The sequence below is a fragment of the Eucalyptus grandis genome, chromosome 6 (assembly GCF_016545825.1).
Source record: "Eucalyptus grandis isolate ANBG69807.140 chromosome 6, ASM1654582v1, whole genome shotgun sequence".
NCBI lineage: Eukaryota > Viridiplantae > Streptophyta > Magnoliopsida > Myrtales > Myrtaceae > Eucalyptus > Eucalyptus grandis.
In genome coordinates, this window is record NC_052617.1 from 54,684,879 (window position 1) to 54,712,671 (window position 27,793).

General features: G+C 38.8%; 3 protein-coding genes, 1 long non-coding RNA gene and 2 pseudogenes across 4 annotated transcripts; all 6 read right to left on the reverse strand.

Moving 5' to 3' along the window:
• Positions 1-320: 320 nt before the first annotated feature.
• Positions 321-3,794, reverse strand: LOC104450852 (thioredoxin Y1, chloroplastic). The gene is made up of 4 exons (XM_010065554.3): positions 3,453-3,794; positions 1,727-1,815; positions 1,446-1,623; positions 321-562 (listed from the first exon to the last, which is right to left on the reverse strand). Exons 1-4 carry the CDS (start codon positions 3,621-3,623, stop codon positions 497-499), a joined length of 504 nt encoding a protein of 167 aa, XP_010063856.1. The 5' UTR covers positions 3,624-3,794; the 3' UTR covers positions 321-496.
• A 1,108-nt stretch (positions 3,795-4,902) lies between these two features.
• LOC104450853 lies at positions 4,903-9,839 on the reverse strand. Its single transcript, XM_010065555.3, has 4 exons — positions 9,446-9,839; positions 7,093-7,487; positions 6,455-6,648; positions 4,903-5,737 (listed from the first exon to the last, which is right to left on the reverse strand). Exons 1-4 carry the CDS (start codon positions 9,739-9,741, stop codon positions 5,336-5,338), a joined length of 1,287 nt encoding a protein of 428 aa, XP_010063857.2. The 5' UTR covers positions 9,742-9,839; the 3' UTR covers positions 4,903-5,335.
• Positions 9,840-11,606: 1,767 nt separating this feature from the next.
• On the reverse strand, positions 11,607-12,430 carry LOC104452315 (citrate-binding protein). The gene is made up of 2 exons (XM_010066798.2): positions 12,155-12,430; positions 11,607-11,990 (listed from the first exon to the last, which is right to left on the reverse strand). Exons 1-2 carry the CDS (start codon positions 12,428-12,430, stop codon positions 11,607-11,609), a joined length of 660 nt encoding a protein of 219 aa, XP_010065100.2.
• Positions 12,431-14,993: 2,563 nt separating this feature from the next.
• On the reverse strand, positions 14,994-17,875 carry LOC104450854 (annotated as a pseudogene).
• A 977-nt stretch (positions 17,876-18,852) lies between these two features.
• Positions 18,853-19,670, reverse strand: LOC104452316 (annotated as a pseudogene).
• A 5,417-nt stretch (positions 19,671-25,087) lies between these two features.
• Positions 25,088-27,793, reverse strand: LOC104450855. Its single transcript, XR_005551761.1, has 3 exons — positions 27,500-27,793; positions 26,206-26,356; positions 25,088-26,093 (listed from the first exon to the last, which is right to left on the reverse strand). It is a non-coding gene; the product is annotated as an uncharacterized LOC104450855 (long non-coding RNA).

Genomic DNA, 27,793 nt, shown 5'->3' on the forward strand with positions numbered 1-27,793 from the left:
TTCTCCCGTGCATATGGTTAGAGCCTATTTAAAGCTCAATAGTGTAGCGTGACAAATTTCCCACAGCATAAAGTTTGAGGCAAACAAGTGGTTTGGTATGCATCGACCTCGGGTCTGACTGTCATCTTCAGATTGCAAACACACTAGCTTTCCCTCCCCAAGAATAATAAATAGACTCTTGAAGCACAATTGTTATGATGTAACTTACTCCTCTCAATTCCCTTTAAGTTTAGGTCTAATTAGCCCAATTTTCACAGATGAACAATGTTACCATGAATCATGACCTCTTGGGCGAGTGGCTGTTCAAGGATGGGGAAAAATGGAAAGAGGAGAATAAAACTTCCTATGCACACTTCAAAGTTCATACAACAAGGCCGAGGCCACCAATTATCATTCTAGAATGAAAATTGCAATATTCTGGAGGATTTGTGAAAGGACAGTTTTCATGATATGTCTACAATGGAAGCAATAGAAGAATAACTAGGGCTCACCAAAACTATTGCTTAACTTTCAGTGAATCCTCAATCCGCTGGATCAGTTGATCAGCTGTCAGAGCACCCTCCTGATAATTGAAAATAGCTCAATTAAGATAAGGGTAGATGATTAAAACATCTTAAAACTGTATAAGTTGCAAGCAATTGAACATCAGAAAAATTTCACAACCCAATCTTAAAGTTAAATTATAAATGAGAATCAACCTAACTTCCGATTAAATAACATTCAAAGACCACAGAATAATGCATAAATCTTAGGTGATGGCCATCAGTTATTACCATTTCTGCATTGAGCCGGCAACCATGTCCTTCACAGAAAATTTATAGGGATACCCCCTGCCTATTGCTAAAAGAAGTATCACTTACTATGCATGGATTGCAACGACATGGATTGCAGCAACCTAACAACTAGGGAAGCTGTGTTTTCCACGACAGTCAAGCTCTACAAAGGGAAGGCCTTTCATTGATCACTGTTGAAGACTTATGCAGTTTGTGCATATTTATCATCGGTTATTATGTAGAAACATGTTGGTGCTTCATCATGGTTTCATTGCCGGTTCCATGTTATGTGAGAGAGTAATGATGAAGTGGGATGGAATTCCCCAGTCAAAAACAGTTTAGGAGGAGAAGGGTGTCCACTGATTATTGGTCAATATAGATTCTTCATGCCGCAAGAGGGGCCTTAGTGCCTATATACATTACAAGGGCTGTCTGTGCTTTTTTGGCAAAATGCAAGTACTCTTTCCAGAGTTCACCCTTAATCTTTCACATCATAAAGATTAAAATTGCCAAAAAAACTTGTGACTGCAGGTTTTTGTTCAAATTAGGATATCTAAGGCATCTCATCACAGTATCAAAAACTTTTTATGAGCCTTTACTAACATAATAGTTACAAGAACTTAGCAGATTAAATTTCCAAATGATAGCAAAGGTGAAAAAGATAAAACTTACAAAACGCTCAAAAGGCTTCCCATCTTTAAATATGATAAAGGTAGGTAATGCTTCTATCTTGTATTTATCAGCAATGCTGGGGTACTTCTCAGTATCAATCTTCACAACTTGAATTGTATCATTAAGTCTAATGCTGACCTCATTAAGGATGGGAACCATAAATTGACAAGGACCACACCTGGGCACAAAAGCTCGAATTATAAGTATTATGCCAATCAAGTTGCTCGAAGATTTATTAGAACAGGTATCATTGATACAAATCTATGGAGGATGTACATTACCAAGTAGCATAAAAATCAACTAATACAGGTTTCTCAGATTTGGCCAATAGATCATCAAAAGAGTTATATGTCTGCTTCTTAGCTTCAACCTGTAAAAACAAGGGATGCAGGTAAGTGGACATCTCTAATCTACAAAACAAAGATCAAAGTAATAATGTCACCAAATGGTCCAACAGAGACAAGAGGAAGCACATATACTTCCTTTAACCATATTAATAAAGTCCAAAAGAGGCTACTTATTAAAGAGGAACATAAAGTTTACTCCAACAGATCAAAGGAAGAAGCCAACTAAATAAAGAACATATGCTATAACTAGCGTAAAGGAGTACAAGGAGAGCAAAACACGTTTTATCATTAACAGCAGTAAACAGGATGCAGACAAAAAATAAGGGGAAAAATTGCACGACATATAACAATGGATAAATGCACTTACTGATTAGGAGGAAATATATAAAGATAAAGCTAAGTAGGTCTCTTTCACTCCCACTCTCTTCAATTACATAGATATAGACTTGGATATTAACATACTAGAATCGTCCAGTAGACCAACATATATAAAAACTCCCATCTAGTAGGATAAGGTCTACAGTTGTTTGTCGTTGTTTGTGATGACAAGTACAAAATCAACTCCTGCTAAGAGTTCGTGTGGTATAGGTTAACCCCTGGCCTGCCCTAAAGAAGCTTTACAAAGATGCCATTGTAGGCCTTACTCCTAACTTTCTAAAAGTGTTGTTCATTATAGCTCTATATCACTTTAACCAATATGCTTCAAGATTCAGATGAGATCCTAACATGAGAATGTAAAATTCCTCATACATTAAATGAGCAAACTCCTCATAACACAGCAACTGGTCCAATTTCACCAGTTTGTTTTCTTCTAGACAGATCATTTATAGGTTGCATTGTCCAATGCAAAATGATGAAACCATCAAAATCTGTCTTCTTTGCTTGAGGAGGCAGATATGCATTTGTATGAATTATATGAAACAGGTCAATCCAAGGATATGCTCCAAGTAATGACAGAATTTATCTAGTAAAGAAAAAGACACGAGACTGGTGGAAAGCAGATGGATGACCCGGCATGACATGGCATTTTTTTTTTTATAATAGATGCAGATTGGCCAAGCACGACATGACATTGTCCATGGTCACCTCCTAAAGCACGTTCATTACAATTAGGAAACAATCACTATGGGTTTAGTAGGGAAAACCACGGCAAGTGCAATGCCAGGCAGCACGCAAATAGCAACACAAGCTGTGTAGATTGTCAAATCATTCAATTATTTATTGAAAAATATAGCTAACTAAATGATAAAATAGAATGAAGACGTAACGCATAATAATCCCCCCGATAAAATTGAGGTTAAGCAGGCAATATGAAAATTTGCCCAACGAAGAATGACCGCTCGTATGATTTACCCACCATACCAACACTTCTATCGACCCAACAAAGCTCCACTGCACACTAAGACCGGATGTCGATGCCGGCGGAACATACACACCAGAGCATAACAAAACCACAAGCACCGAATACTTGTAACAAGAGAAGCAAGCCACGGCCAAGCTAAATTAGAGAGAGAGACGTCCAATTCCAGTCATATATTTCAAACATCAAGTGAGCACCAGACAAGACAGAGCCCGCGCTCCGGCGAGCACGCGTTCCGCCACAGCTCAGAGCAACACTGCAAAAAAAAAAAAAACAACGAATCCCGGAGAGAGGCGTTACCACCAGAGAGAAGCCCCGAGGCTTCGAGTTCACCGAGATCCTCCGGCCCCCGCCGCCGAACCCGCGGGCGCCCGCCGGGAGCCGGAGCCGAAGCGGCGACATGGAGGAGGAGGCGGCCGGATTCTCGCCGCTCAAGCGAGGAATCGAAGATGCGGAGAGAGAAATCGCCATGGAAACGAGGGACTCGAACGAAGAACGACTACCACGAGCTCTCCAAATCTACTTCTTCCTTCTTCTTTTTTTTGGATAAATCGAAGAGAAATATCTTCCCCCCGGCTGCGTCGTCGTCTCGTCCGCGCGTGGATTCGCGGAGGGAGGGATCTTTGGGTTTCTCCGATCCTTCGCTCTGGCCCCTTTTTATACTTGACCGGGGGAATGTTCCGGTGTGAAGCCGCGTGGCCGCCTGATTGAATTCAACGGACGGTCAGAGATGGATCGCGGCAACTACTCCCGGGATCCGACGGTCCTGATTTTTCTTTTTCTTTTTTTGGTTAGCTCGGGGTTGGGGAGTGGGGACCACATCGCGGACACCGGACGATGCTAGCTAAGGAAAGCCTCCGGTGTTCTTGGAGGCTTTCGGTGACTTTTTTGGTCGCAACTACCCCTCCAATTTTCATTCTGGCTTTTCACGGATTAATATTAAAGCTATCATATTCCATGTGATTTATTATTTGTGAATAGCAATAAATCGAGGGTGAATAATTATTATTATTTTAAAACTTCCATTTGGTTCCCAAAGTGGGCAGGAAAATAAATTATTAATTTATGTCCTCTTGCGACAAGCCAACATGAGAGTTATATCCGGCATCATTAAAACAACCTTTGCATCGGAATGAGGATGCGGTAGTCCTATCAATAAAGCAAAAGCATTGTGAAAAAACTCATTCTAAATACCTGAAATATGGTTTGTCGATCAAAACAAAATGTCTTCTTCGTCATTTTGAAGGAAAATCACTGCAGTGAGATGGCCAAGGATATTAAGGTTAGATATGCTTTTGGCTTTCCACAGGATTTACGTCTTCAAATTCTTCGGTTGATTTATTTCTTGTGGTTCTTAGCTAGTGTTATATCTAGGATTCCGATTCTTCCATACTTTTCATGACTATGATCTCTTACGAAATCAGTACTCGATCACATAGCCAATAGTTTCACTTTACAAGAACTGAATCGCGCTCAAAGCATGCGCAATCAAGAGCCTAGCCTAGCTAATTGGCTAACAAATGCTAGCAAAACATGCATTCATCTAATCAAAATTGGCAAACTAACAATACAACTGGGTCAATAGTCCTGCATCCTCTCTCTAAGTGGAAAAGAAAAGGACTGGAAGTTGTTTTAGCACTCCCAGTAGCTACAGTAGCCATCAGAGATAGTTGTACTTCCGTAACTTCCAATATCTTGAACTTGAATTTATACCATCTGCTATAAGTTGAAAGTTATGACAGTACAAGTGTGAAAAAGAAAGAATTAAGCTCTTTTTCTATATATGCCCAGCGATGAGCTTTAAAGCATGATGACAGTTACACTGAGGATCTCCGCTCTGCACTCTGCAACTCACTAGAAAGGTCATCTCCCCAATCATGGTAATGTGCATGTTCAAATTTAAGGAAATTATAACTCATTCCATGCACAGAAACGCATTCACATATAAACGTTTGTAACAGAATTTTGACGTTTCCACCTCCCCTGCCTACAGATTAAATCCGTCAAGTTACTAGAGCTCAATGAAAATCATACAGCTAAGGGCTAAAACAGTAACAGGGATAGGTCGATGGTTGTCATACACCCAGCTTTAGCTCGAAAAGGAAATACCGTTACATGGTAGTACAAAGTAAAATAACATTAATCCGTGGGAGCCAGAAAAAGAACTCTGAAGCATACCTTGATCACCCGTCGCTTGTCCATGTGAAAGCCAAAAGAACAATGGTTAGTGCAGAAAAGATGGTGGCACAAGGAAACACCCACATGACCCACTTTGACCTTCTGCCAGAACTCTTCTCTTGGGTGCTCAACTCGACCTCCTTGAGCAGCTCTCTCACTCCATCCATGTCAGAGTCTTTGGCAGCTTGAATCAGCCTGCTTTGAATTTTTTCGAGCTTTAAGAGCCGTCTGTTTCTACGTGCATCTTTGGGTGGCCAGATGAAACCTGTCATCTTCCATAGGAGGATACCCACGTAAATGGCAACTATACAGTCTACAGTATAATGGTGACGTTCTCTTATCTCTCTTTGGGCACTGTGCATTACAAGCAGCCATACAAAGACCGAGCTGAGACCCCCATAAGCCTCCTGTAAGGATAATAGATAGACGAGCAATCTTCAGAAACTTTTGTCCAAACCAATAGAACATTAAAGGAAAGAAAACAACTGAAAGGATATTTGAAGATACTTGATTTTTATTGCTCAGAACTAAAATGGAGAGAAGGGGTCAAATGGGGAGGTAAATTTCCCCTGCTCTTGTTGTGTTTATTTTGCAGAAAATGAATGATTTGGAATATGTTTTCCTGAAAATGACAGTTTGTGTTGCTAAAAAAAAATGAATAAAGAAGAAATATTTTCATCGTCCATGAAAATGCATAAACATAAATTATTGCCAATAATGAGAATATTTTTCATTAACTAACTATTTCAAGCAATACAAACAACAATTTTAGTGATAGTTTTTTCAAATCATTCCTTTTCCACCAAAAAAAAAAAAAAAACAAGAAGAAGCCTCTTATAGTCTCCAATCACTTGTAAAACTGAAGCAAAAGCGAGGGATGCAGCTGCTTTTCTCTTCAGATTCTCATTTTAACCGTCAACACTCAATTCAGTAAGAAAATCCAGGAAATATTACATTGAAACAGCCGGAGAAATTGTGCTCTTCCAGACATTTTGTTTCTTCTATTTTCCATTACCTCAGCCCACCACCCAAAGAAGTCTTTGCCAAGCAAAGAGTTATCTTGAAAGGAAGAGGATTTCTCTGCGAAGAATGCAGAATTGACAACTAGAGTTCAAGGGGGGTACCGTCCAAGCCATAGCTGTAAGTACAGCAACAAGCATGTGGCCACTGTACATGAGGTCATTGCAACCACCTCCAGCTTTCTTCAGCAGACTGAACCATGAAGACCCTTCAGAGACCGTTGGTCGCAAAAAATCGATGAGGAAGCTCATTGCCCCCCAATCAGGCCGGTATTCTCCAAGGTAACTGCCAGTATCAGCTGTCAAACACAGAAAACTATGAGGTTGATTCACATGGGTTAAGGAAATTTACTAGTTTGAAACGCAGACTACAACAGTGAATTTCATCCTTAACAAGATTACTTACATGATTTATAAGTTTTCCATCAAAAAATTCCACTTGACCTAAACTCCCAGAATTTAATATTTTAAGTAATCGGCATTTAATTATTTTGTGAAACAAAAAATGATATGCATGTATAGTGAATCCAATGATATGCTTAAAGCCTATCAAAAGAAAATAATACGAACTATTCATTTGAAATTCAAGAAGTCAAAAATCTAGAGCAAGCAGACAACTGTAGAAAATTGCAATTTCTAATCTGCTTTGGTCAGGGAAGAATATTGTCCTAAACTCTCCTATGAGAAAACAAGAGAGCAAGACAGACTATGGCAAACATATGCCATTAAAATATTCAACATACCATATGCTATATCCAAATTTATTATCTTGCGAATAGTATCAGCATCTGAGGCGTATGGTACATAATATTTCTGGGCCCAACGATGAGGATAAGCTGGGACTCTAAACCTAGCATAGGCACACCAGGGCCGAGCAGATGGAAGAATTGTAGAAGCGAAAGTTATAGCCCGAAGAAGTCGACCAATCGCCATGGTGAACATGTACCTAGCCCCAAGTCCAAGACCAGGAGCTTCTACAGAGTCGAACAACACAGAGAAAGCCAGCATCATGAACAGCATCAGGAAATGATGAAGCCCAATAATTGGAGCTCTCAATATATCAACAATTGTCTGAGGAAGTTTTTCATTTGATGCAAGAAGCAGCCACTGGCCAGTGTCAGGAAGAGGAGCTGTATCCCTGTCCAGAACAGATTTTGCATTAAATTTCCTTCTTGTAATGGTTAAATTCTAACCTCGCAGGTTTACTACTATGGTGTTGGAGACTGAAATCATAGAAATCAAATTGCTGCATCATACATCAATAATATTATGTAATTTCCTGCCTAGATACAATCGAGGCATCATGATGGAACTTCCATGGCAAAATAGAGCTATAAATGGAGCTACCATAAAAAGAAAGTGAGAATTTTTTTTTTCTTTTACAAACAATGGAGAATGATACTCAAGTGCATTAACTTTCACACAAATGCGCTAATTCCATGACCCTCTATGAAGACATCAGAATTACACAGAGATTCCATGTTCTTAGGCTATCTAGCCATTGTCATCAGTGTCCTCGTCATTGTTGCATCAAACAGATCAATGCATCACATTTCATCACATGGTTTATTCAGTGAAGCAACAGTCATAGTGCTGGCAGTATCTATTCAAGTCATGTAGATGCTTTCTGAGTGTACAGATTTCATAAATTTCTGGAGCCATGCATCGTTAGAGATGTTTTGTAATTAGACTTATAATCACATAAGATATTACACTTTGTGGACATTCACCAGAGGCAAAATGTAAATCTTGGAATTTGTTTGATGCATGCAAGTCCTGCAATTTCATCTTGAAATCTTTTTTGACAATAAAACATCACGGCCAAATTAATCATTCTTTACTTTCTTTTCAAATTTGAGTAGAGACGGCTAAAGAATATGAAGGACACTGAAAACAACCTTAAGGCAAAAGGCAGCAGTGTGGTACTTTAGATAGCAATCTCTGCTCCAGGTTCAGTATGCCAGAGTAAAATCATGCTGCCTTAGTCCAAATCAAACTTCCAAATGAAAATCGACAAGCACAAACACATGGCATTGGTGAATAATGTTCATGAGGTGGAGTGCATGATACAAAATCTTAGAGATCATACATTATAATCCCATCTTGTAGAGTACCACATTAAAATCATCCATGAAATGAAACCATCATAAGATCCAAAAGCCCATGTTTTGTCTTCATCTTTTGATGTTCTAACTTCTAAGGATCACTTTTAATAAGATTCCCAATTAAGCAAATTCAACATTGTGAGACATCAAATGGAGTAGAATAAATTCACGGAAGAATGTAAATAAAACATAATCACATATGCCTGGCAATTTGGAAACATTTTTTGAGTAGCAAAACCTTAATAAAGCTTGCATATATCAAGATAGATTGCAGGAATGACTCCTGATTTGCATAAGCTCAAGAACATAAAGCGTGCAAGTCCAGACTTTGAATCCCATTTCATCAACACCTTATGGACTTATCCACATAAAAGAGGAAAAGAGTTGAATAATTTCATTAATTGTTCAGAAAAAGTCTCATCATTTTGCTCATCTGAGTATTGATGAACTCATATAAATCATTCCAAGGCATGCATGCGTGCAAAAACGGAAAGAGGCCAAGCAAAAATTCTACCTTTGCAATCTTTTCCGAAATTCAATCCCATTCAAAGAGTAAATTTTCCAAGAATCATGGGTTCATAATTGAATAAACACCCCATATGGAAACATCTGTAGAGAGCAGCAGACACTAAACAGAAAGGTTCCACTCAAGACAGCATTTAATTAAAGTTAAAAAAACGTACTAATTAATGACCATGTATCCATAAATAGATTCATTCAAATCTCAAGTTGCAATCTTTCATCGAAATCTTCCCAACAAAGTCCATTATTTCCAATCGATCAAGATGACTTGCAATCGCACAAACAACTTCCCCGTCTTCGACATCGCAAGCCGAATTCGCGTTCGGCAACGAAATCGAACTCAACCGCAACCCGAATTCGAGCTCACCGAAGTTCAGATAAACGCAATTCGAGCTAACGGAACTCGATCCAGGCACAATGGAACTAGAAAAAGGGACCGAAGTCATCGACTGAGCTCGGCTAGAATCACCTGTGCCAGTCCAAGCCGAGCACGGCGGTGACGGAGCGCACGGAGAGAGCTTCGAAGAGGAGGGCCAGGAGCATGAACACCATGGAGGCGACGAAAGGCAGAGCGGAGCGGAACTCGGCCGACCAGTGCCGGTAGTAGGGGACGCGGGAGACGGCGACGAGGGCGAGCACCGACCAGAGCGCCGGCTGGAGGCGGGCGTGCCACGCGGGGGACAGGCGGCGGAGGTAGTCGACGGCGATGTAGGACATGGCGGCCACGCCGAGGCCGCCGGATCGCGGCGGCGCCCGCCATCGCATGGCGGCGCCGATGGTGGTTGGACAAAAAGTGAGCTCCGATTCAGTAATTGTGTAATGGCTGAACACTCCGCTGCGCCTTCGCTCGTCCTAGAAAGACTTTACTAATGTTTTGTCGAACTTTCATTAATTTTCAATTTCTTTTTTTTTTCTATTTTTCGAGACTTAAAGTTTCCTTTTGGATCAGCTCACTTAATTATGTTTTATGCTTTTAATGTTGTCAACACGTGTAAATTAGATTTTTAAAATTGATAACAAAATGAAGAAGTATACTCATTTTAATGTTAATTAGCAATTAGATTTGAAATCGAATCGAATAACCACAAAGATAATTTTTTAAATCAACTTAGTTCAACTTGATTAGTAAATAAATCTACTTTGGATTGAACTCGAAATCAAATTCGTAAAGTCTGCTATTCACTATAAAATCTCACTCTTCCACTCTAAAACACTCTCTCATCGATTTGAGCAACAATATTGCCTAGAAAACATGACCTTTAAAACAAATAAGGGAAATCCTCTTATATTCAAACTAATAGATTGCATTCAAAATTTACTAAATTCATATTTACATGTGGTTCAAATAGGCTTGTCTTATAATACAAACACAATTGCCACAATTTTCTTGTCAGCAGTTAATTATATCATGTAATATTGTTTTAGAAAATCTTTTCTTAAAAATTTGCTTGATGATAATGAATGTTAAGAATTTTTAACATGCTTAACTCTATCATGCTGTTAATTTTTTTTTTTTTTTTAAATATCTATCAATACAAGAACGACATGAAAATAAATAACATTGGATGATCAGATCCACCGAAGAAAATGAAAACTAAGCAGTTAAAATTACCCAATTATGACATAACGACCTATACTAGAGTTATAATTAAATCAAATGCATTCGATAAAACTAGTATATACTTCTTTTCATTTTTATTTGTGATTAGACTATTCTTCAGATTTTGAGTACATTATATGTATAGACACACAAAACTCATTAACACGATAACTAGTTGGCTATCCGTCAAATATGGAGAAGAGGGTTACTAGTTTTATCTCAAATGAAAAAAAAAAAAAAAAGAAGAAGAAGAAATCAAAGGCAAGATTTAAGCTTAAATTAAGAGTTGATCCCACATTAGACATTAGAGTCTTCATTGTGCAATCAAATTGTAATTGAAATTTTACTTTCAATAGCACCCTAAAGTGGGACCCATAATGTGATAAATTCAAAATGATAGAAGTATCTTCCATCATATTTGGGATTGAAAATGGGCTAGCCTTTTCTATATTTATGAATATGGTTATTCAAGTAGTCTCGCGAGCATCTCAAATGAAGCACTCCTGAACATACTTTTGTCCTGAGACCTGTTAATTAATGGCCATAATGAATAAACCAACCTCATCATTCATATATCTGCACTTGTCTTTTGTTTACTATGATGAAATCATGGGATCCTTCCCCAGCAGGCTTTCCATTAGTTATGGATATGGACTCTGTTAATCACGGACTGTTAACAGCTGAACGCATCACCATGAGGAAATTCATGTGAATTCAGTTGGTCGTTGAGAAAGATAACAGATTATCAGTGTCGAGACGTGAAGCCCCGGTCGAATTAGTAGTAATGTTTCGCAGAAATGCATCGCTCAATTCAGGAACGGTGGCATTCTCAATCCAGCAGGAATTATCATCCAAACAGAAGAAGAGGTTCTTATTGCTAATGTCACTGCTCATATTCATAGTGATCAGGATCGTGAGACATATCCTTGGGATTCTTACAAGACAATAGTCTTCACATCGATTTAGTTATCGGGCAGGACTTGTTCGCAAGCCAAGTTTCGCAGATTGCCTGGCAAAGTTCGTCGCTCCTTCACTTCTTGTAGATTTTGATGTCTCTCCACCTCGATTCCATGTAGTAGCTTATGTTAGTCGGCGCCCCATACACTCCACACTTGAAGTACAGATCGCCCGGCCCTTTGTCGGCCACCTGGAACACTTGATTCCCGTCAAGAAACACGGTCACTTTCCCTCCATCGACGTCGTGGATTATGTTAAGCCTGAACCACCTGTCGTAAAGGCCGGTGGCAATAAGGTTCCCGCTGTAGTACCGCATGTCCCCATCATAGATCCTCAGGATGATGGTAGTAGCTCCGTGAGCTGCGCCATGTATTTGGGCTATCGTAGCGCCAGATGTCCCATTGGGCACAAAACCGTGCCCTTCGAATTGCCAGACTCCAGATGAGTAGTCCAGACCCTGCCAAATGTGTAACCTTGGAGCTTACAAAGATGTGGTAAAAAAATCGAGGAGGGAACAGAGAAATCCGGCCAGAATTAGAAAAGATTCTGCTAATCCGATCAGTTTCTGGTTCAGTCAATCACTACCGCAACGATGAACCGTAGGGGGGGTTGGAGAATTACTTTGATCCGAACTTCGGTGCGTGGTTGAGTGTGACTGCTTGGATCATGGGGCTTGTCGTCGGCATAGACCCACAGCTTGCGCACCCCATCCACAAAGCTGTAGCGCTCATCCAGTGGAATGTTGTAAGGCTTCTGCAGCTCGAAGTTTGCATCTGTCAACGGTACCTCAGTGAAACCGGCCGTAGGATCAGCAGAACAGAACAGATTGGATTTCGAATAATGACTCGAGACCAGGACGACAAAGAACAACAGTACATGGCTAAAAGGAATTTCCATTTTTCTTTCTTGTCAGTCTTGAGAAATTGTTGAGGAACTAGTGAAGGCAAAGCTTCTATATGTAGGGACGGCATAAACAATGTAGGAACTAGATGATTTTTTAATCTTAACACAACAGGGCAGATCCTTTGGTGATCTTTCCTTGGACAGACATGCTTGTCCTTTTGACAATCTGAACGACCATGTCTCACCTATGTAATCTAATGTGTATGTACAAGTGATTCCTAGGTTCTGAGAAAGTGTATGACCGTCCAATTATGTCAATGTAAAAGGGTTGAATGATGCTCCATCACTAGTCCTCAACAGCTTTGTTGCTGGTTGGGCGGTAAGGGCTCTATATAAATTAATAGTTTTAGATCTCTCTGATCCCGTTCTTGATCTAATGTGGAGAAAGATATGTTCGTTATACCTGTCATGACTTGTTTAGGAATGTTCAATTCATGGGGTGGCTGGAGCATTACAGGAGGGACTATGGCGAATCCAAGTATTTGGAGTTACAAAGGCATGGCCAATGCACATATCCTGTTTTCTAGTTTGTGCTTCTTGGCAGCTCCTTGGCATTGGTTGTATTGGGATTTAGAAATATTTTGTGATGAGCATACATGATAACCTTCTTTAGATCTGCCAAATCCCTTGATTGGAAGTTTAGGGATACGCAGATATTACAAATTATTAATTGATCTCTTTTTCTACATCTAGAGGTCTCTCGGTTCACCCAAACCCCACGAGTAAATAGAAAGTTGGATCTACATTAGATCTCACCTGAATTGCTCCATCTATCCTCCTAAGGAGAGGTTTGGCTTGGAACCGGTAGCAGGTTTAGTTTGTTAATTATTGTTTATGGATTCCAACAATGGCAGATATGTCGTGAATTCTTTCCGAGGGTAGGTATTCTTGCACTCCATTACATTGACATTTGACATAAACAATGCTTCCCTGATATTTTGGCCTGATAAATGCAAACTTGGTTTCTGTCTTTTCTATCATACAGTGACGAACGACAATATCATGCCGAATATGCACTTTGAGGTCCATTGCAAGTTGTTTTCATTGCCTCAGCACATCGCTTTCGCACCACATCGAATACTTCCCGGTGCCGTTTCATCATGGTCATCTTCATCAACGTCATCCATCCGTGTTTGCGGGGGTTTAGACACAAGTTCATTAAACTACATCAAATTACGAGCTTAGAGAGTTTTGTTCATTTTTGGTACAGCTAAGTATGCCACTGTTTCATTTACATCGAGCAGTCACACAAAATTCTCCAAAATTTGGAGAAGGTCGAAATGAATCTTCTTGGTTCACGCATTCTGCTGTAAGTTCATGCAGAGAATCCAATGATCACAGGGAGACACGCGCTTGGCATTGTTTCCTTCTGTTTTCTTGTTCAGTAAGTCTGATCACGCCGATTAAAGTCTCTGTGTGCTAATCGAATACCATTAGAATGTGGCTCTTTCCTCTTTGATGGAACTCTCAGTTCTGGATTCCGAACGCTTGGAATCGTCTCCTTCTGTTTTCTTGTTCGGCAAGTCTGATTGCACCGATTAAAGTTTCTGTGTGCTAATCGGGTACCGTTAGAATTTGGCTCTTTCTACTTGATGGAACTCCCAGTTCTAGATTCCCAAAAACTGGATAATTTACAGCTCAACAGTCGGACATTTCAGATGACTGGGGGCACGCAGAACATACACGAAGGCCAACTATGAATGTTACTAGAATGTAAATAAACCAAGGGGCAAGTCAATGATTCTTGAGTGATCCCATCATTAACTATGCTGACTGATCTACAAGAAGCAGATGAAAAATCATAGTCACGACATGATCTTCTGTCAAATTTCTCGGCTACCTCCTATTTTCACTTTCCATTAAAGGATCGATCCGCTTGATCTGTCAGTTCTTATATATAAAAATAAAATAAAATAAAAAATCTAACCGAAACCATAGGAGAGATCTAAAAATGGAAATGTAGATTTAGCATGGAGAGATCGTGCCACTTTTTGTTTGGCTGAACAAGACGGGGGACGAGGGTGCTAATAAATTTGTGAGCTGGTTGATTAGCACATGCATAGAGGCTCATCAAGGAAGCTGGTGTCACATATGCGGAGTGACAGAGAAAGAAGCTCCGGGAATTCGTCTTTGAGAGCTATTTGTCGATTAGCATGTCTTTTCCTAATTCGACGTGTTTAGACCACCTACAGCTAACTGTATATTCAGCCCACGCTTCATACTTTGAACTAACTGCAATTTCTAGCACTTTCCTGCAATAAGCTGACTTTGCAGGTCCCTTGTTTTGCATATCATAGCCTTAATCACCTCACATGAGAAGGCAGCTTTGGATGCAACATCCTAGAGTTCTCTGTGTGGTAGAAAGCTTTCGGTTTATTAATCAGTTAGAGGCCTTAACTCAAAGCCAAGCGGCGTAAAACCAAAACAACCACCTAACAGATGAAAAGATGAAGAGGTTTTTAACTGAGTAAATTTTGGGAACACTTTGAACTTTTGGTTAGTTCATTGTGACCCTGCTGACTTTCTTTGCTAGCCAAATTGCCCTTTAAGTACTCTCTCACTTCTTGTATATTTTGATGTCCTTCCACCTCGATTCCATGTAATAGCTCACGTTTGGAGGCGCGGCATACACTCCACACTTGAAGTACAAGTCGCCGGGGCCACGATCTTGCGTCACGAGCTTTAGAGTCCCGTCAAGGTAAACCTCCACGATGCCTTGATCCCTGTTGTGGATCACGTTCACCCTGAACCACTCGTCGTAAAGATTGGTCGCAATCAGATTGCGAAGGTAGTATCGTACATCACCTTCATACATCCTTAGTATCAGAGTAGTGGCGTGCCCCATGCCGCCATGGATCTGCAGTATGATGGCTCCGGAGGTCCCATTCGGCACCAAACCATAGCCCTCAAATTGCCATACCCCAGATGATTAGTCAAGCCCCTGTGAGAAAGTACGTTAGGATCAAGTCGATGACAAATCTTGATGTGAGTTTCTGAAGCCAGACCGACTAGAACTCCCAACACCACAGTGCAGGCATCCGCATCAGAAAAGAAAAATTCAAAGTTCTTAAATGGAGGGATCACGAGAGTACTCTTATGCGAATTTCCGTCCGCGGCATGGTCTTACTGTCGGGTTCATGCGGTCTATCATCTGCATAGACCCCAAGCCTCCTAATTCCATCTGTGAAACTATACCTCTCCTCCAGCAGCTTGTCATACGGTTTCTGTATCTCGAAGTTCGACTCAGTCAGCGGCACGATGGTGAACCCATCAATGGGATCGGCGCAGACACAATCTATTTCAATGATATAAAAAAGGATGAGGCACAGGATCAGATGTGAAGGACGCATCTTCTTCAGTTCTTGATCCTGTGAAGTTACAAGGAAAAGCTGAGTTATGTACTGCTAGGATTATCACATCCACGAATCAGAGACAACACAAATTAAGCCTAGAACTTTTTTTTTTTTTTTTGCACCAGTGTCAGCGTCTTGTTGCTTCAATTAGAAAGCTTGTACGTAGCCCCTAACACCAAGAAGAGGTCAAATGCTTGGTGCAGATTGAAAGCTTTGGTTCTATCACGAAGAAAATCAGAGAGCCTGCGGTAAATAGCTAAGAGAGAAGAAGGAAGAGTGGAGAAATAGAGAGCAGAAGTAGAGAGAAAAAAAAAGAGCTCGCGAAAGCCAACAAGGGGCTCTTGGTTTCTATGTTCCCGAAGCTCTACACTTATGGGAATATATTTATATTGAATATAAATCGTACAAAACCATAATGTTTATATGTATGTAAAAAGAAATAAAACCCCGAAAATAAAACTGACACCAATCAAGTTACATAACAATTTTAACGGTTGCCAATTGAGGACGACAAAGTTTGCTGTGTCACTCAACTAAATTATGTGCAGAAAGCTCCAAACTTTGTTTTTTAAAAAGACTTCTTCCTGATTGAAGGCCATGTCTCCCTTTTCGTGTTTTTATCAGGTTGGAATCAAATTTTGGTGATGGCATGAAGACTCTTATGCTTACATTGAATCGGAATAAGTACGTTAGGAGTGCTATAACTTTCGTATGACGCTCATTTAAATATTATAACTTTTTTTTCCGTTCACTTGAATGTCACAGTTTTAAAAATCGATCACTTAAATGCCATTGATAATTTGCCTCATCCGACATACACAAAAAGTTGAAGTGAGCACTTCAGAAGACAAATATGTTGCTTGATTATTTGATTGAAGAACGGCAAAAGTTCCAACAATTTCATGAATAACTATTTTAGTGTCATAAATTTTTAGAAGTAACTACTTAGGTTCATCAATTTTTTTTTAGGTGACCACTTAAATGATAAGAAGAGAGAGAGTTCGAAAACGACATCGAGGAAGAGAGAATCTGAAAATGGCCTCCTCTAATTATGAAAGATTTTAAAGAAGCAGCAAGAAACGATGACGTTTGTTGTACTCTTGTCATGTTGGACAAAAATTTCCACACTGGATTTCAGTTTATTTTTAAAAATTCCACATCGGATTGGAAAATTAAGAAACGAATCCACGTAGGTTGATTTACCGAAAATGACTCTCGAGTAATCAATTTTATACCGATGTGTCATTTAAGTGAGTGCAAAAAAATTATGACATTCAAGTATGAAAGTTATAACACTTCTATTCTTGTTAAATCAACATCTGCTCTAAAAGTTTTTGGAAGGGAGAGAGCTTTGAATTATATAGTATTATCTTATATCATCAATATTTTTTTGACTTATCATTTTACATTAACTTTGTCTCGTGAAAAACCTGTCTCATTGAAACCTAATACGTTAACCAAAAATCTCAATTTTTATACTATATCGGATCTTATTAACGGTGCCTTAAGAGTACAAAACTAAGACACTACAAATAATTAATATGTTTATGTCTCCAAAGCATAATTAATAACCTTTAACGAGTGCTTTAGGGACACTCTTTGCCATTCTCCTTTTACATTTAATGAGGCGAAAAGGAGCAGTGATTTGCAAAAGTAACTAATAGCTCATTTTACAGATAAACTGAAAATACGCATGACAACTTGGTCTCTTCTGCTAGAGCGCCAGGTAAAGAATCAAGCCAATCCAGTCAAACCCCGTCGAAGACAAGCTCGATGCATTGCATAAAATGGTAAAAGAACCAATGCCCCCGATAAGTAATCCTAACGGACCATATATCCAATCTCCGACGACCATGAACTTTCATTTATTCTGTGCAAGAAGCCAGGAATTAATCTTAAAATGATCTCACGTTGTCATTTCCTTTACTTCCAAATCCTTCGCTCGCTTTGTTGTTGCGAGACACAGATACAAGTACTCTTCAAGCTCGTCCACTCGCTCCTGAAATGCGATGTTCCTCGTCCTGAGCTCGTTCGCCAATGGCTCAGAAGTCTTTCCGTCCCTTCTTGTCAAACATAGATGAACCATGGCTTCGTTATGCTTGATCTCGTCACCAAGTCGCAATACTAGCTGTATCCATAATGTAGGGGTGTAAATGGTTCGGTTCGGATTGGTTTTTTTGAAGAACCGAACCGAACTGGACCAATAAGGAAATTTGCGCTCATTGCCGTGATATCCATTTATTCTTCGACTTTCTCGAGAAACCGAGTCCATGCAAATCCGAATGAGTTGGACATTCTTTTCATTCTTATCTAGTAGTTTCCGAGTACAATATATATATATATATATGTGTACACACACAAAACTCATTAACACAATATCTAGTTGGCTATCTGTCAAAAAAGCTATTTTTCTTTGGAAAAGAGTTTCGCGAGTTTCGTCTCGAAAAAAAAAAAAAAAACAAACCAAAGAAAAAAGGCGAGATTCAAGCTTATACCAAGAGTGGGCCCCACATTAGACCTTAGTCTTTGTTGTGTGAGTAGTAATTGAAAATTTTCACTTCCGACAGCATGCTATAATGTGACAAATTCAAGACATAGATGTGTCTCCAGTCGTATTTGAGATTGAATAAGCTCACGAGTCTTTCAACTAGTCTCGTGAGCATCCCAAATGAAGTACTTTTGAACATGCTTTTGTTCTTAACACCTGTTGATGAATGGCCATACTCCATAAACCAACGTTATCATTCATATTTCTGCAATAGTATTTTGTTCACTACGATGGAATCATGACATCCTTCCCCACTAGTCTATCAATTAGTTATAGATATGGACTCCGTTGATCACCAATTGTTAACAACTAAATGTGTCGCACGAGGGATTCATATAGAACTCATGTGGATTCAGTTGGTTGTTGAGAAAGATAACAGAAAATCAGTTGTAAGATGCCAAGCCCCAGTCGAATTAGTAGAAATGGATAATCAGTTTTGGGAAGTCACCTAAAACTCATGTGGATTCACCTAAAACTCGTGTATGGAGCGCCAGCTAACATAAGCTCGTTGCCCTTCACTTCTTGTAGATTTTGATGTCTCTCCACCTCGATTCCATGTAGTAGCTTATGTTAACTGGCGCCGCATGCGCTCCACACTTGAAGTGCAGATCGCCTGGCCCTTTGTCGGCCACCTGGAACACTTGGTTCCTATCAAGAAACACGGTCATTTTCCCTCCATCGACGTCGTGGATTATGTTAAGCTTGAATCACCTGTGGTAAAGGCCGGTGGTGATAAGTTCCCACTGTAGTACCGCAAGTCCCCGTTGTAAATCCTCAGTATCAGGGCAGTAGCTTCATGAGCTGCACCGTGTATCTGGGCTATCATAGTGCCGGATGTCCCATTGGGCACGAAACCATGCCCTTCGAATTGCCAGACTCCAGATGAGTAGTCTAGACCCTGCCAAATATGTAACCTTGGACCTTACAAAGATGTACAAAATCGAGGAGGGAACAGAGAAATCGAGACAGAATTGGAAAAGATTCTGCCAATTCGATCAGTTTCTTGTTCAATCAATCACTACCACGACGACAAACCGTGGGGGGATTTGAGAATTACTTTGATCTGAACGTTGATGCATGGTTAAGAGTGACTGCTTGGAACGTGGGGCTTGTTGTCGGCATAGAACCACATCTTGCGCAACCCGTCCACAAAACTGTAGCGCCCCTCCAATGGGATGTCGTAAGGCTTTTGCAGCTCGAAGTTTGCATTTGTCAACTTTACCTCAGTAAAACCATCTGTAGGATCAGCAGAACAGAACATTATGTATTTTGGATTATGACTCGCAACCGGGATGACAAAGAACAACAGAACATGGCTACAAGGAATCTCCATCTTAGTTTCTTGTCTGTCTTGAGAAATTGTTGAGGAACTAGTGAAGGCAAAGCTTCTATATGTAGGGACAACATAAACAATGCAGGGACCAGATATGATTTTCTAATCTTGACACAACAGAGCATATCCTTTGGTCTTCTTTCCTTAAACGGACATACTTGTCCTGTTGACAATTTGAATGACCTTGTCTCCTCTATGTAATCTGGTGCATAGACAAGTGATTCCTAGTTCAACGGTTGATAATTGAGGATGACAAAGTTTGCTGTGTCGCTCACCTAAATTATATGCAGAAAGCTCCAGACGTTTGTTGAATAAAAGACTTTCCTTCCTGGATTAAAGGCCATGCCCTTTTCGTGATTTTATCAGATTGGAATCAAATATTAGAGATGGCATGAAGACTCTTATGCTTAGATTGAATCAGTATCTACTCTATAAGTATTTGGAAAGGAGAGAGCTTTGGATTATATTGGAAAGGCGTGCTGGTTAGGGTTACCGATTGGACTGGTTAGAACAATAGAGGGGATGATAATTAACTCGGAGGTGATTGTATTTATGTCGTTCCTTGAGCATTCATCATCACTAAGCATCGAATGCTCTTCGCACTATGTGGTTCCTTGCTTTGATTTGCTGGATCCAAGTGAGAGGGTCTATGCATATACTCGAGTTCCGCGGGGATCAAATCAAAGCACCCCAGTATATGAGATGTTCTTTCATGGGAGTGCAGTGAAGAGGGCACTTGATGAGCATTCGCAGGAAATTGTCCTTTTGTCATACAAATAGATTAAAGATTAGTTCGGAATGCATTAAGGTACTCTTCATTGACGTCTATGCTTTTCCGAGCGTCCTTTAGTTCTTCTCTATCTGAAGCATCTGCAAAATGCATTGACAGGTCTGCATCATGTTGCTGTAGACGAGGTAAGACTTGATTAATTCTAACAAACACAAGCTTATTATTAAAGTCATTTTGTTATTGTGCAGGCTTATTCTAATAGATTACGCCAATCGCATCTCAAAAAATGGAGCAAACCATCACAAACCATAAGTTACTGTACTGATTTTTTTGGTGCTCGGTTTCGACCCAACCCATATTGCGATTCAATTCGGTCCACGGACGACTTCATCTATAGCACGAGTTTATATCCATTGTCTTTGGTGGAAATACAAAAATGAGGGTGAACCTTGGATCAGAGAGTTAACTTCACTCCTTAAAATCAACCATTTTCAGCACTTGAATGAACTGAGAATCATCAAAAGCAAGCATAAGTATATTATACCTTCGAAATCAAGTGTATACGCTATATTTGCTGAAAAGTGACATACTTTAATATTCATGCTAAGAGATTAAGGGTGCGTCTAATTCAGCATTCCCAATGAGTTTTTAGCCTCCAAAGCCCCTTGGGGAAATGCTTAATTGTTTGGCAACCATTTTGAAGTAATTTTCAAGTAAAAGTCAACATTGAGAAGGCTAAAAGCCTAATACTAGTAAAGACTAGCTTTAAGCTTTCAACATTTGGCCAAATACTGAAACTTATTTTTTTCTTCCAAAACTATCCTCACTCATTCTTCAAATTTATGATTTTGCCCTCGTTATTATTATTTTTAAATGCCAAGATAATGCTAAAAAAATCAAATATATATAAATGCTAAAAAAATTTAATATATTTTGTCTTTTAAAAAAATATTTATATATTTGATTTTTTTAGCATTATTGTCAAAATTTATATTTAAAAAGTTACATATATTATTTTTTCAATTTTAAACAAATAAAAGTTAAAAATTCCGGCGAATGGTTTGGTCTTTTTAATAATATATATATATATATATATATATATATATATATATATATATATATGTATTTGATTTCTTAGCATTATTTTCAATTTTATATTTAAAAAGTCGCATACATTATTTTTTCAAATTTAAAAAAATAAAAATTAAAAAATTTCGACAAAGGATTTGGTCTTTTTTAAAAAAATAAAAAATATATATATTCGATTTTCTTAGTATTATTGTCAAAATTTATATTTAAAAAGTTGCATACATTATTTTTTTCAATTCTAAACAATTAAAAATTTAAAAATTATGATGAAGGATTTGGTCTTTTTTTAAAAAAAAAAAATATATAAATATATGTATTTTATTTTTTTAGCATTATTGTGAAAATTTATATTTAAAAAGTTGCATACATCATTTTTTTCGATTTTAAGAAAAGAAAAATTAAAAAATTCGATAAAGGGTTTGGTCTTTTTTTAATATATATATATATATATATATATATATATATATATGTATTCATTTTTTTAGTATTATTGCCAAAATTTATATTTAAAAAGTTGCAAACATTATTTTTTTATTTTAAACAAATAAATTTAAAAAATTAATACTAATCACCCAAAGAGCTTTTTAAATGTGTTTTTTACCAAACGGCCTTTGCATTTGCCTAAAGTCCTTTAGACTACTACTTTGCATTTTCCCAATGGGTTTTCAAAATGCTAAACCAAACGCACCCTAATGCTTTGGACTTTATTTAGATTGTTACAACAATTTTTTTTCTTTTTATATTTGCTAGGCAAAAGGCTAGGAAGGGCGATCAGTATCAACAACCCCTTAAAGGTAATTTTGCATAATGACGCATCACTAAAATGTCCATGGCCGTGACACTTGAAATGCCTCTTCCATCTACTTTTATATGGAGCTCTTTATCATACTCCATAAGTTTCTCCTCTTCTTAGGAAGAAATATACGAGAAATGCCTTAACTTGTGTACAACGCTCACTATAATGCCACATTTTTTGTTAGCGTACTTAAGTGCCACTTTTTAAAATAAATATTCACTTAAGTGCCAACTTGGATTTGAGTCAACAGAAATCTAAAGTGATAATATTTTAATGATTTATCAATCCTATGTGGCTTGCTAATGTGCTCAATCAACATATAATCTCTAAATGATGTCGTATAGCAAGTTGAAAAGTTGATCACTTTAATGTCAATTTTAATGAAAACATGATCATTCAGTGCCAAGAAACCCCCTAAATGACGTTGTGTAGCAAGTTAGGAAGTAATCATTTTATTGCCAGTTGTTATAGGAAAAATGATCACTTCAATACCAATTATTATTAAAAAGTGATCACTTCAGTGCCAATCTTAATGAAAAAGTGATTACTTCGGTGCCAAAAAATGACACATAACATTTTTAATTATAAAAGCTATGTAATTTCTTTCGCCGAATTTTTTTCGCAATGAGGCACTTAAGTGATCGTTTTTGTCTAATTTTTTTTCTTTTGGTAAGAATCGTTTTTGTCTAATTTTCACACTTAAGTAAGTTGGCGAAAAATTGTGGCATTAAAGTGAGCATTATACATAAGTTAAAACACTTTTGGTGTACTTCTCCTCTTCTTACTCTCATTGTGAAGAGCTTATTTGATAATACTCCTGAGAATAACCAATTTTGTTCTTTTGTTCCTCAGGATAAAAAAAGAAAAGAAATTTGTTTGATAAATCTGGAAATAGATTTGGAATAAAATCAAGAAGTGAAAAAAATAGCTTCTTATTCTCCGAAACAATTTCAAGAATCAAGCTCAACTTTTTTTCTTTTCTTTTCGTTTCTTCTTTCCTCCTTCTCTCTTCTTCCTCTTCCTCCAAACTAGTGTCGCCGGTGGTTGGTGACCGGCTAGGTGAGATTCAGCGAGCTCGCCGACGACTCGCTTGGCCAAGGCAAGCCTCAACCTTGCCCAAGCAACACAAGGTCGCCTTGCCAATGACTAAGCGAGGTTGACCTCGCTAGGTTCGAAGCAAGACTAGGTCTCACTTGGCTAGGGCGAGGTTGACCTCGCACCGCCTAGGCGAGGCTAAGCCTTGCCGGTGGCCTAGCGAGCCAAGGCTCGCCGTGGCTAGGTGAGCTCGCCGAACCTCACCCAACCATTCATCGGCCACCGCTGCAGTTTGCGACCTGCCACAAAGAAGAAGGAAGGAGAAGAGAAAAAGAAAAAGAAAAAAGAGAAAAATATAGTAAAAGTATCTAAAAATTAAGAATCCAGTTGAATGTATTTATATCCCAAGAATAGAAGTTTTATACAATTACCAAGCGTATTCAAAAACTCAAAAATTATTCTCGGGAACAAAATAAATAAATATATTTTTTTGAGCAAAAATTATTCTCGAGAACATAATGATAACCAAATGCGCCCCAAACATCATCATCGACTTGAAAGTACAAACATCATCATTCATATCTCGCTGGATTCTCTAAGCAGTTGAGTACCCACTCCATTTGTCTTTGAAGATTCTCTATGGCACAATCTTGCCTTTCGTTATGCGCTTTCTCCAAAGTCAAGCCTCTTAGAACTAGATCATTCATTTGAAGTATGAGTCTAACGACAGAAAGGAATAACTCTAAACAAGTTCAACCTTGAGCTATGATGCCAATTTTATGCATGTGCAGGTGAGTGATTTCGGAAATAAGGACTATTAAGGTTAAGTGTATGGATAGGTGCGTTAAGTGATTATGAAATGATGTGTAATGGATGAAGGATATGGGAAGGTTCACCACCAAAGCATAAAGGCACAAGCCACCAACCAAGGATAAAGAATCAGGATAGTGACAACTCACCACCAAGGCATAAAGAATTACTCCAAAAGCAAAAAATAAATAATGTCTGATTCACCATGAATGATAGTTGGATAAAGATAGACATTCACACACGTAGGGGAATTTTCATCTACACATTAAATCTGCATTACATTTGAGAACTCTCCTCTAATTATAGAGGAACAAAGACATAGAAAATAGACAAATATTAAAGAGACATGGGGACTCCCCGAATATTAAAGACATAGGAACTAGAAAGCAATTAAAGTCTTAGGAACTAGAAAGCTTAATAAAGATTTAGGAACAAGGAAATGTATTTATAAGATAGAGACTTGAAACCTTGACTCTTCAAACTTGTGGTTCATCTTCCAAAATTCGTCCACCAGCTTGATCATAAAATAACCATTTTGGGAGATCAACAAATATCTAAGGAAATTGCTCATAATTGATTTTCATCGATATGTTTTTGATTAGCTATGAAATCAACAATTAGTCTGGTCAATCAATATTTTAATGCTTGATCGGCAAGGGAAGAATCGACAACTCCTTAATCAGTAGCTTGGTGGTCAATTGGTCACCATGAAATTAATAGCTCATCGAACCGACAACTCTTTTGCTAAATCAACATCTTCAACTTGAACCCATCAAGTTAGATTGTAGTCGAAATTGGCATTTTGCTTCCAAACATAGAAATAAGTCTGATTAATCGACAAAATCTGAGCTGAGCTCGTGAGTTGATCAATAGAGCTCGATACTCCCACATCCGCTTAGGAACAAAGATATTGAAAGAAAAGACCAAGCAAGATAATTTTCCATTAGAACAGTGAAACTAAGGTTACATGTTGTCTACAAAATCTCTCACTTCCTTTTGGAAAATCGTCATGTCTAGCTCTAAGCAACTATTATCAAACACTAACTGGTTCTTAGCACGTCGATGTTCGGCCAACTCTTTGTTTAGTCGATACTGCTCGTCAAAAATATCAAGATGACTTTCCAGAGTTCTGACTGCCTGAATTATCTGGGCAGCCTTGAGTCTGCGTCGGTGTCGGACGTCGATCAGTTGTCTCTCTAACGCATCCAGTTGTCTCTCCAACTTGGTTTCCTCAGCAGCAAGGTCATTCTGTTCATCGACCAACACTTCTAGGGTATGCCGACTATCTTTCAAAGTTTGGTCAAATCTCTCGATAAAATCGTCAGAATGTTGATAGTCTTTCTCCAAGTCTGCCAAGGCAGCGATCCTTTCGCGGTTCTGTCGATAAGTATCTATTCCACCAGGAAATTTAGTCAGAAAGTCTTCGCAACGTTTTCTGAATTCAGGGGACTTCGAGAATCGGATATCACCACCACATAATTCCCCCAATAAGGCTTTAAACCTTTCAGTGGTGGCGGGATTGGCTGCAATTAACGGATATCCACCCTTGGACAGTTCAAGAAACTCAGCCCATTTGTGCTTGACCACGTCGTCGGTAACGACAAGTATCGATGAAGACTCGGGTGGGGCAGTGTCAAAACTAACAGCTTTAGAACGTAAGACTTTCACAGACCTAAAATTTAAAAAAATAAAATTTAAAAAAAATAACATATAAAAAAGTATAAGGCTTTCGCAGACCTCTCCAGGGTAGGCCCAGCATTAACGAAGGAGCCAAGTATTTTTTCACCATCGGTTTGGCTGATTCGTTGCAACATCAAAGAAGGTAATGGTGAATGTCCAGGGGACGGCAGAACTGGATTAACAGGAGTGGCTACCGCTCGAGATTTTTGGGCATCAACGTTAGCAGGCTCATCGACATTGTCATTTTGATTTGCTGGAGAAGATCTTGAACCAGTTGCTTGACCTTTTTGTGACAGTGAGACAAGAAATGAGACATCGTCTAGTAAAAAGGAAATGCGATGCAAGTGAATGCTGTCAACAAGGACTTGTCAGAACACATAAGATGAAGTCAATACCTTGTTCCGATGAAGGAATAGGAGCTTCAAGTGATGAAGGCTGTGAAATGGCATTAGTGACGATTTCCAATCGGCTTCGATCATCCGCGCCAGCAATAGTAGATGTGCCTACCGACGGACTTCTGTTCATCGCGTTTGAGGAGGACGAAGGCTGCAACCATCGTCAGCAATGGGGACGACAGCATTAGAAACAGGAGGTTTGTCAACGAGGACAGTACCTTACGTATAGTATCCCTAGTAATATTATTCACTTCAATAGGGCGAATGATTTTCCGGAGTGTGGAGGCACAAGTCGGAAAAAGAAGCCAAAGATCACTCATAACCCAAGGTACGTACGAAGCAAGATGACAATTGGGTATAGTAAATATTAATAAAATGTACTTACATATAGTGTCCCTAGTAACATTATTCAACCGGAGTGGGAAGGCACAGGCGAGAAAAAGAAGCCAAAAACCACTCATAATCCAAGGTACATACAAAGCAAGATGAGAAGAAAGACCATACCCTAACACGAAGACCAATTTATGTAGTGCGACATACTTTAGGCAGCTTTGGGTCCTACCCATGCAGACTCACGTGCGATTCACTTACCATTCTTTCTTTCTTTTTTTCTTTTTTAATTTAAGCTATTTACCGTTAAGAAATGGACACGAAGTGTGGACCTAAACACACTTTGACCAAATAATCCGGATATACATCCATCAAGATATATACTCATGAAATATGATTTGTCACCCATCGAATAACTATTTTTTCACGAGATAATTGTAAAAAAAAATCATAAATCTATTATACATATATTAATTCAATTTTAAATCCTTTTTATTGTGTTGATTTAATCTTAAATCTTTTAACAATTTGTTCGTATAATTCTTTTCAATTAACTTTAGTTAGAAATCGCTGACGTGACAATTCAATTAACACTAACCATGCTACGATTGATGATGTGTCATGGCCAAACCAAATCTAAATAATCTTGCATAATTTTCTGAATTTTTCTTTTTTTCTTTTCTTTACTTTTTGTTTTTTTTTTGTGCTCCTATTCATCATCTTTTTTAACCCACTTTCAAGCTTTCCTCCCCAGTCTCTAAGAAAAGTTTCGCTTCTCAATTAAATCAGACTCAATATTGGATCTAGTTGCATCAAATAATTTTCCCAATTCTTTCCCACGTGCTTTACAAAGCTTACGTTACCAAATGAAATTCAAACGCGTGATTCGCGGAAGATCGGTAAAATTCAAGAGACATAACAAAAACCAGCGCGTTCTTTTTCATCACCACGTTGGATGCCGTACCTGAGGCCGATGTGATTGGAGATGTAAGGCGTCTGAGGAATCCTTCGGACTCCAACAAGAAGCATCAACGGGAGGGGCAGGGAACTCAAGAGAAGCGTCCTCAGTGACTCTGCCTGCGACTGGGAGACCTCCGGGGAGATCCCACCGGCCAGCACAAAGGCCGGCACAAAGACGGTGGACGATGAAGAAGAAGGCAGGGAAAACTGAGAGGAAGCATCACCATTCTCAGAGGAATCGGGGCTCAGATAATTGAAAACCATGCTTTCTATATCGGAGTCTTCTACTGCTGGTTTG

Bases quoted from the DNA above. Each gene is read 5' to 3' on its own strand.
- LOC104450852 (XM_010065554.3), bottom strand. From the start codon at position 3,623: ATGGCGATTTCTCTCTCCGCATCTTCGATTCCTCGCTTGAGCGGCGAG. The intron at 1,816-3,452 runs GTAACGCCTCTC...TTGTTTTTACAG, and splicing joins CTCGGGGCTTCTCTCTGGTG to GTTGAAGCTAAGAAGCAGAC. The intron at 563-1,445 runs GTAAGTTTTATC...TTCAATTATCAG, and splicing joins GGAAGCCTTTTGAGCGTTTT to GAGGGTGCTCTGACAGCTGA.
- LOC104450853 (XM_010065555.3), bottom strand. From the start codon at position 9,741: ATGCGATGGCGGGCGCCGCCGCGATCCGGCGGCCTCGGCGTGGCCGCC. The intron at 7,488-9,445 runs GTGATTCTAGCC...TGTTCTGGACAG, and splicing joins CTCGGCTTGGACTGGCACAG to GGATACAGCTCCTCTTCCTG. The intron at 6,649-7,092 runs GTATGTTGAATA...TGTGTTTGACAG, and splicing joins AAATTTGGATATAGCATATG to CTGATACTGGCAGTTACCTT.
- LOC104452315 (XM_010066798.2), bottom strand. From the start codon at position 12,430: ATGGAAATTCCTTTTAGCCATGTACTGTTGTTCTTTGTCGTCCTGGTC. The intron at 11,991-12,154 runs GTAATTCTCCAA...CACATTTGGCAG, and splicing joins GCACCGAAGTTCGGATCAAA to GGTCTGGACTACTCATCTGG.